Consider the following 7,828-nt stretch of genomic DNA (forward strand, 5'->3'; position numbering starts at 1 on the left):
TGTCCTCCTCATCTGTACCCAGTACCCTCACCCTCACTGGAACTCGAGTCAATGGTCTCAGCAAGATTGGGAAGTGGTGACAGCTCCTCTTCCAGCACCTGCATGAAATCAGAGGCTGGCTTGGGCTCTGGTTGGTTGGAAGCAACAAGCTGACAGCTCACTCTGGATCTCGCTGACGACAGCATGGTATTCTTGCACAGGAACACCAGCATGTCGGCATTCTCTTGCGTCAGAGAGGACCGCAGCTTGTTGACGATGAGACCCGACCTTTTCCGTTCATCAGCATAGGGAGTAGAGATAGTCCAGCTAAAGCCCAGGGGAAACCACCACGTTGCATAGGCAGTTCATTTTTGGAGGGTTGTGACGTGCTCTTCTGCAGCTCAGCCGGACCGAGTCCGAGCAGGTTACCGATAAAGCCAAGAAAGCCGCCGCTTTGGCGATGGGTAGTGCTCAAGTCACCACCTTTCACAAATCGCTGTTGCGTTGCTAAGTCACCGCCATCCATCGCTCGCACATTGCTTCTTCCTTGCTCTAGTGCAGAGAAAATTCTTCAAACCATCTCGCTCTTGATGCCTCTCTCCTTGTCCATGGTGTACATGTACTGATCCATGCAGATCATGTTGATCTTGATGGATGTGGACGCGTGACTGGGCACATTGATGGGCGAGTTGGCCACAGCGGCAAACTCCACGATGTTATACAGATGTTATACATTTTGTTGTTGTGGCGCATGCAAGTGTTTGCATGGAGTGCATCATGCATGAGTAACGGTGGCACATACGCACTCACGCGGAGTTCTAATGTTGTCCAGGCGCTGCCACTAGCTGGTCCACGTCTTGAGGGTTTTGGACGCTATATTTTTTTTGTGCGGCGTGTCGTCACCGTCGAGTGGCCGTCGCTAAACCATTGCTGTTTGGTGGTCTTTATACGCACCAAGTTCAATCGGACTCCATTGTCGCCCACCACCACATCGTCCGTGTATGTGTAGCGGACCGTTGTCACAACTCTGGTGATCCGGGACTCCATCCTAAACAAACAGGCATGCATATGCACTGCGGTTAGCCTTGTTTGTTTGTTTGTGTTTATTGCACGCTGTCCGCTCTCCTCACCGTCATAGGCATACATCTTAGAGCGAAGCGCCACAAACCCAGTCATCAGGCGTCCACCCAGCTCATCCTTAAACTTCCCGGCGGTTTTTTATTCTGCTGGCTGTAAAGCGGGTTTTCAGACGGGTAGTTGCTCGTGTCATACTCGTCGATGGTGCTCATCATATCCTCGTATAGATCGTCCGTGGCAAACTTCAGGACAAACGAGTCGGTATCCGTGTAGAGCAAAGTGACACGCTCTGCGTAGCGAGCCTTCAGATGGACGTAGTAGAACTCGTCCATGAGCGCCTTACTGAGATCGAGCACGCTCATACCAACGTACACCGGTTTCTTTAGCGATACTCTTTACGACGTATGAAGAGCATTCCTGCACATACTCATCGACTTGTCATGGGCAAGTACTTTTATTGACACGCTAGCATGCAAGTCCTAACTTGTTTAGTGCGATGCTGAGAATGGAGACATTGCCGTATTGACAGAGCTACACGCGCGACAGATGACATGATGACTTGTGCACTCATTCTTTCTGCACGTGCTCCTACCCAGAACACCTAGTAGTACAATGTTCCTAGCACAACAGCCTCGCCGCAGCTCACGTGTGGAGGAACTAATTTACATTGCACATGCATGCCGGCATGACATACGTCTGGCAGCTCACTGAGTGATGCACAGTGCGGAGAGATTGAGCATCGCGCCACCAGGACACAGCCGACACGAATATGGCGTACTGCTGGACCGTGTTCATTGTGAAATCTTCAGCGGAGAGAGTCGATGTGGTCTTCACATATATATCAACGCCGACCTTCTTCCCACCGGCGACGGGAGAGGATAGCTTGGTCGGAAAGAAGTTTGTGGATAACTTCTTAACCCGCTCCGACACAATCGCACGACGAATCGATGGTGATACCTTTATCGCTGTCTTCACTACATCCACTAGCTCCACTGGTAACTCAATGGTTACCTGGGTTAGGGGTTACCTGGGAGTATTTATAGACGGCCCTCATCTCCGGTGATGTCATACACCATAGAACTTGGGTTCCGAAATTTTCGAGCCCTCGGATACAAAGAAACACGGAGAAGCACAGTGTCCCCTTGGTTAGCCTCAGAGGTATGCTTCTAAAAGTGTGGTGTGAATGCAACGTGACAGCGAAAACCAACTTTTATGGCGAAAGAACTCATATTACTCGATATTCCGCCGCTTTCGTGGACGATTGAAACGGGCCGCATTTTCTCAACAAACCAATCGGCTATGAGCTCGCTGATTTCCGACGCTTTCGCGGGAGGGCACTTCTTGCCACCAACTCTCGGTGCCACAAACGATGTCATTGGCCGTGTTCCAGCGGCTGTCGGTCCTCCAGCGCTGCTGGTCTTTCCAGATGCACCATCCATTGATTGCTGGGCTTCTGGGTGAGCTGCGAGCAGGTGCTCACGCAGATTCGAAGTGTCGCCGCGATATGCATACTCCGCGTTGCAAATCGTGCAACACACTCGATCCGCCTTGCCGGGAATTTCGCGGAAGTGCTTTCATACGTCGAACCGCTTTCCTGGAGCTGACTGTGACGACCCTCTCGCCTTGCGGATGGTGTCAAAAGTCCTCTGCCGCTTCTGGCTTGCATTCACATGCTGGTAGTATTTTTCCGCAGTCTTGGTAGAGTGGCCCATGTGGGCAGCCGCTCTGGCAGCATCGTCAGTGGCCAGGTTGTTAGCCGCAGCCGACGAAGTCATAATACGGCCCTCCGTGGCTGAAGACGGAATATCGATGCCGGTCCTTCCAGCAACGTTGATGAACATTCTTTGGCTCACCTGCGAGCTGAACTTGTTCCCTACAGAGTTAATGAGATTGCATACCAAAACGCAAACAAAAACAATCATATGCACAGATAACCAAGCACGCATAAACCAAGGAAATGTTCAACATTGACAATAACATTAACAATAACACAATAACATTAGATTACATAAATGTAGTTTGTCCTATTTGCAAGAAAGGGAACTATCGCAGAATATCATTTTCCACGTGTATTCAAACTTACCTTAAGAATTGACGAACATGATTGTGTTCACGCTCACTCTTCCTCACTATCTTGTAGTAGAGGATGAACACGTCGCGCAGTTCATCAGGGAAGGAGATGACAGCCGGCTTGGTGGTTGCAGTTTTGTGGTCAAAAACCTTGACTTCAATGGCCTTTGACTTTGCCCTACACACAAGATAAGAGGAGAGTATTACAATGTAAAGTGCAATCACAGGAAGCATAAAAGAACACATTACAGGATAGTTGAGCCGCCAGTGAACACGAACAGATCTTACAACTACATGTTGGTAGAGAACAAAATAAATCTGAAACTTACTTCTTGCACATTGTCAGGGATCTTTTCACCTCCTGCACCGTCATATTGCAGAGAGGCCCTGCCCTCTGCCCATTTGCCAGGGTCAGAGTGACCATGAGGTACTCCATAACCTCCAGGTCTTCTTTCTGCAAAGTCTTCACCTTTAGCTACCTAGCTCTGGCCCACCTCTGGACTTTGAGGTGGCTTGGTCCAAGTACAGGCAGGAAAGAACAGTCCTTTAATCATTTTTGATATTCAGATGTTATAGGGAAAGATACAAAGAGGAAACATTTCAATTTTTCACAATCACAATTAGGGGTGTAAATAGACATGGATCTCCTTTCGAAGGCGGCACAGCAAACTCAGCGCACTGGGCGGGAAACTACAGCAGTGCATCTCTGTATGTGTCTATGTCCCCAGGCACTGTCGTCGTCGATGAATAATCGAATTACGGTCATGTACTATATGTAGTAAATGGAGGCAGTACGTACTAAGTATTACCAAGAGTGCATAAACAAGAGTATGCAACTGTGGTTATGGGCCAGTGCGCGGCGCGCTGCCTTCATTACGTAACTTGCCTCCATCACGCTCTGAAAGCATGCTCAAACCCACAATTTCTCGTACGAGCCCATCCGTTTTTGCTCGATTCATTCCAGTACCTACGCGATCTCTAAATTTTGGCGCGTGAACTCCAGTTCCGTACGAAAATTCATTTCAAACCAGAGGGAAAGCGTAGTGTTTGATTTTCCGCAGTGCCGGACTGCAGCTGAATGATGTAATGAAGGCAGCGCGCCGCGCATCTGGCCCATAGAAAAGAGATCACAGTTGCATACTCTTGTTTATGGACTCTTGGTATTACATACTCTCTCACACACTATCATCCGATCAGGACTTAGGGGACGCACGAGACTCAGCTCACAAGAACAACTATTAGAGTAAGACAAACGACAACCAACTCCGGGTAAGACTTCGGGCGGAAGAAGAGAGAACTGAGCAAGGCAGAGTTGGGTCTTGGGGGTATATCTAATCTTACTATGGAGGGAAAAGGGGTGCACGCAGTAAGCGAGAACAGGGTGAGCGGGAAAAAGGAGTGCATGTATTAAGCGAGGCAAACGGCTTAGCAAGGGTGTAACCGGGAACAGGGTGAGCGGGAAGACCGAGGTCAGCGGTGCAGTAAGCGGGGAAGATAGCGGTCGGCAGTGAATGCACGTGTACGTGTGAGGGTGCGTGCATGTGTATGGATGTGTGTACTGGAGTGTGTGCATACGGGAGTGTGTGCATACGGGAGTGTGTGCATACGGGAGTGTGTGCATACAGGAGTGTGTGCATACGGGAGTGTGTGCATACGGGAGTGTGTACGTGCTAAAATGGCTTGTACAACATTGGGGTGGGGGAGCAGTGTAGCAGCTATCTTCTGAACGTAGTTGTAATTATGACTCTGAGTTAAGATAGTGTCCATGCTTACACGACATTGACGTCTGGCAATTGAATGCAATGTTGAATATGGAGCATTCCCACAATGTGTGTGCGTGTGTGTGTGTGTGTGTGTGTGTGTGTGTTTGTGATGGTGTGCATGTGCTTGTGCGTGTACGTGTGTGTATGTGCATCTCTTTGCAGGGTGGTCTATATGTTCTAGGCAATGTGATTGTCAGTGACTATGATGAGCAGGTGAGCATGCAGCAAGACTAATAGGAACGCTGATTGCTTTAGACGCTTACCTTGCTAACTGCATACCTGTGTGCTGAATATCGCTTTGATCAATCTTGACCCAGAGTGGATCCACTGCTGCACGCGCATAGTGCAGTTTAAACAGTGGTTTTAGCAACATGGCACACCATGCTGACGAGACACTAACCTGAGGGGCGCTGACCTGAGGGGGTACTACCCTGAGGGGCGCTGACCTGAGGGGGTACTACCCTGAGGGGGCGCTGACCTGAGGGGGTACTACCCTGAGGGGCACTGACCTGAGGAAGTACTACCCTGAGGGGGCGCTAACCTGAGGGTAGCGAGGTCAGACACGTGACCAGTTAAAGGACTTCGCTTGTCGCGCTTGGCCCATTGAAAATCGATGATGTAATGGCACATAGGCGTACATTCGTCGCGACAAAAAAATCACGTAGTCGGGCTCCTTTCAACACCCATAACTCTTTTCTACCTGCTCTAACTCAGCCCAAATTTTAGATTTGAACTCCTGAAGCTTTGAGCTTTCCGTGGATACCCAATTCGATAGGGTTTTCCAAAATTTTCGCCTGACCTCGCTACTGAGGGGTACTACCCTGACTGATGTTACTGTGATCTGTGAACCTAAGAGATCTCTAAAATCACGAACTACGGAATGCCAGAAATACTAGCTCTGGAACTGTTACTTACCCATAACTGTACTTGCGACTATACTGGCTGATCTTGCACAATGTAGTTGCATCCAGTTGTCAGTCTTCCCATGAAGTACAATGTATTGTGTCCATCTATCTGCTTATCCCTTCCCTGTGTGTGTGTGTGTGTCGGTGTGTGTGTGTGTGTGTGTGTCGGTGTGTGTGTGTCGGTGTGTGTGTGTCGGTGTGTGTGTGTCGGTGTGTGTGTGTCGGTGTGTGTGTGTCGGTGTGTGTGTGTCGGTGTGTGTGTGTCGGTGTGTGTGTGTCGGTGTGTGTGTGTCGGTGTGTGTGTGTCGGTGTGTGTGTGTCGGTGTGTGTGTGTCGGTGTGTGTGTGTGTGTGTGTGTGTCGGTGTGTGTGTGTCGGTGTGTGTGTCGGTGTGTGTGTTGGTGTGTGTGTTGGTGTGTGTGTCGGTGTGTGTGTCGGTGTGTGTGTCGGTGTGTGTGTCGGTGTGTGTGTCGGTGTGTGTGTTGGTGTGTGTGTTGGTGTGTGTGTCGGTGTGTTGGTGTGTGTGTGTGTGTTGGTGTGTGTGTCATTGTGTGTCGGTGTGTGTGTGTCATTGTGTGTGTGTGTGTGTGTGTGTGTGTGTGTGTGTGTGTGTGTGTGTGTGTGTGTGTGTGTCATTGTATCATGGTGTACACACATACAGAGTGTACGCTGGTACCGTGAGCAGTTGCCGACGTGGATAGACTTTGTTGACACCAGTCGTTTGAAAGCCTTTGTGGAGCTCACCATCTCTCCGTCGGTGCGCCAAGGAGTACGGGGCCTCTTGACGGTAAGTGATTCCTCACATTATTAGATGACCATTCACTTCTTGCCGGGCTTGAGGTTTGAGAGTGATGGACCACACCACGGCCATTGTAGGCGAAAGGAAATTATTTTTATATTCCTGCCGTCTCGGGCAGGCGGGTGACCTACAATGTAGCGTGCATCTTGGTCACCGCCTCTACCAATTCTATGCTTTTAGCATGATGCACAGCAACTGCAGCTGCAGTCTGCAATATGTTGTGATCTACAGTCAACCGTGCGAATAATGACCCTCCGTCGTGCACACGACAAAAGTATCGTTATTCGCGAGCTGCCATTGTTCATGAGGTTGACAGTATGCAGTTGAATGCTCGCGAAGTCTGAAGATGGTGGCGTTATTCGTGAGTTAATTTTACGCCTGAGGTCGTTATTCACACGGTTGACTGTACAAACAGTCATTGACCCTGTTCTCTTGCCTGAGGTACATGTTTATGAATTGGACCATGGGCTGTGCATAGGATTCTGTGCAGCTGTGTCCATGTGGCCATGGGCTGTGCATAGGATTCTGTGCAGCTGTGTCCTTGTGGCCGCTGCTGCGTTCTGTATAAGTTTCAAGCCTTAAACGGCTTGTAAGGTGCCATGTCACAGCCAAGTCAGAGTCATGACAATGCTGACGACTGGGCCCAGGTTTCATTTTATATGAACCCATACACATTTGAGTGGTTTCCAGTTCATGTTAGGTTGCCACATGCACCGGTACTGCTGACTGGACTGGGCCCTCACGGCCAGTAACCCTTTGCTGGTACTGAAAACAGCCACACTACAGTGCGTTTCAAAAATATACTTGCGCGTGATTTCAAAAAACCATTAGGCCAGCATCTATACCACATAAAATCTGTGATCACTTTGTGCATAAAAATTCCGAAATCGGGCATTTGCTATCCGATCGCTTAAAAATCTCTATGACAGTAATTGCGTGAAGGACCTGAGCAATATTCCGAAACAAATTCTCAAAAAGCTCCAGCCAAATTTGAAATATTTCGAAAATACCATGCGTCTATATTTTTGAAATGAACTGTAGCATGTGGCACGATACGGCCTACCCAGCAGATACTGATGAAGGGGATCCGGTTTGGCCCAGAAGTCGTTATTTGTCGACTCGTGGAGTCATCACTTGTTCTTCAATGCTGTCCCCCATCCGTGTATCCCATTTCTTTTTGTGTTGTATGTGTGCGCCTTCTGTCAACATTGCTTTCTTCTCTATTGTTTTTGCCTG

General features: G+C 49.1%; 1 protein-coding gene across 2 annotated transcripts in view; it reads left to right on the plus strand.

The window, feature by feature from the left end:
* Window positions 1-7,828, plus strand: part of LOC135820982 (solute carrier family 12 member 9-like) — a gene marked incomplete at its 5' end in the record, with an annotated part of 44,497 nt that overhangs the window by 22,156 nt on the left and 14,513 nt on the right. For both annotated transcript variants that reach the window (XM_065334039.1, XM_065334040.1), the window contains 2 exon segments: window positions 5,052-5,102; window positions 6,455-6,580. In XM_065334039.1, coding sequence (XP_065190111.1) covers window positions 5,052-5,102; window positions 6,455-6,580 — 177 coding nt within the window.

The sequence above is a fragment of the Sycon ciliatum genome, chromosome 7, assembly GCF_964019385.1.
Source record: "Sycon ciliatum chromosome 7, ocSycCili1.1, whole genome shotgun sequence".
In the NCBI taxonomy this organism is placed as follows: Eukaryota; Metazoa; Porifera; class Calcarea; order Leucosolenida; family Sycettidae; genus Sycon; species Sycon ciliatum.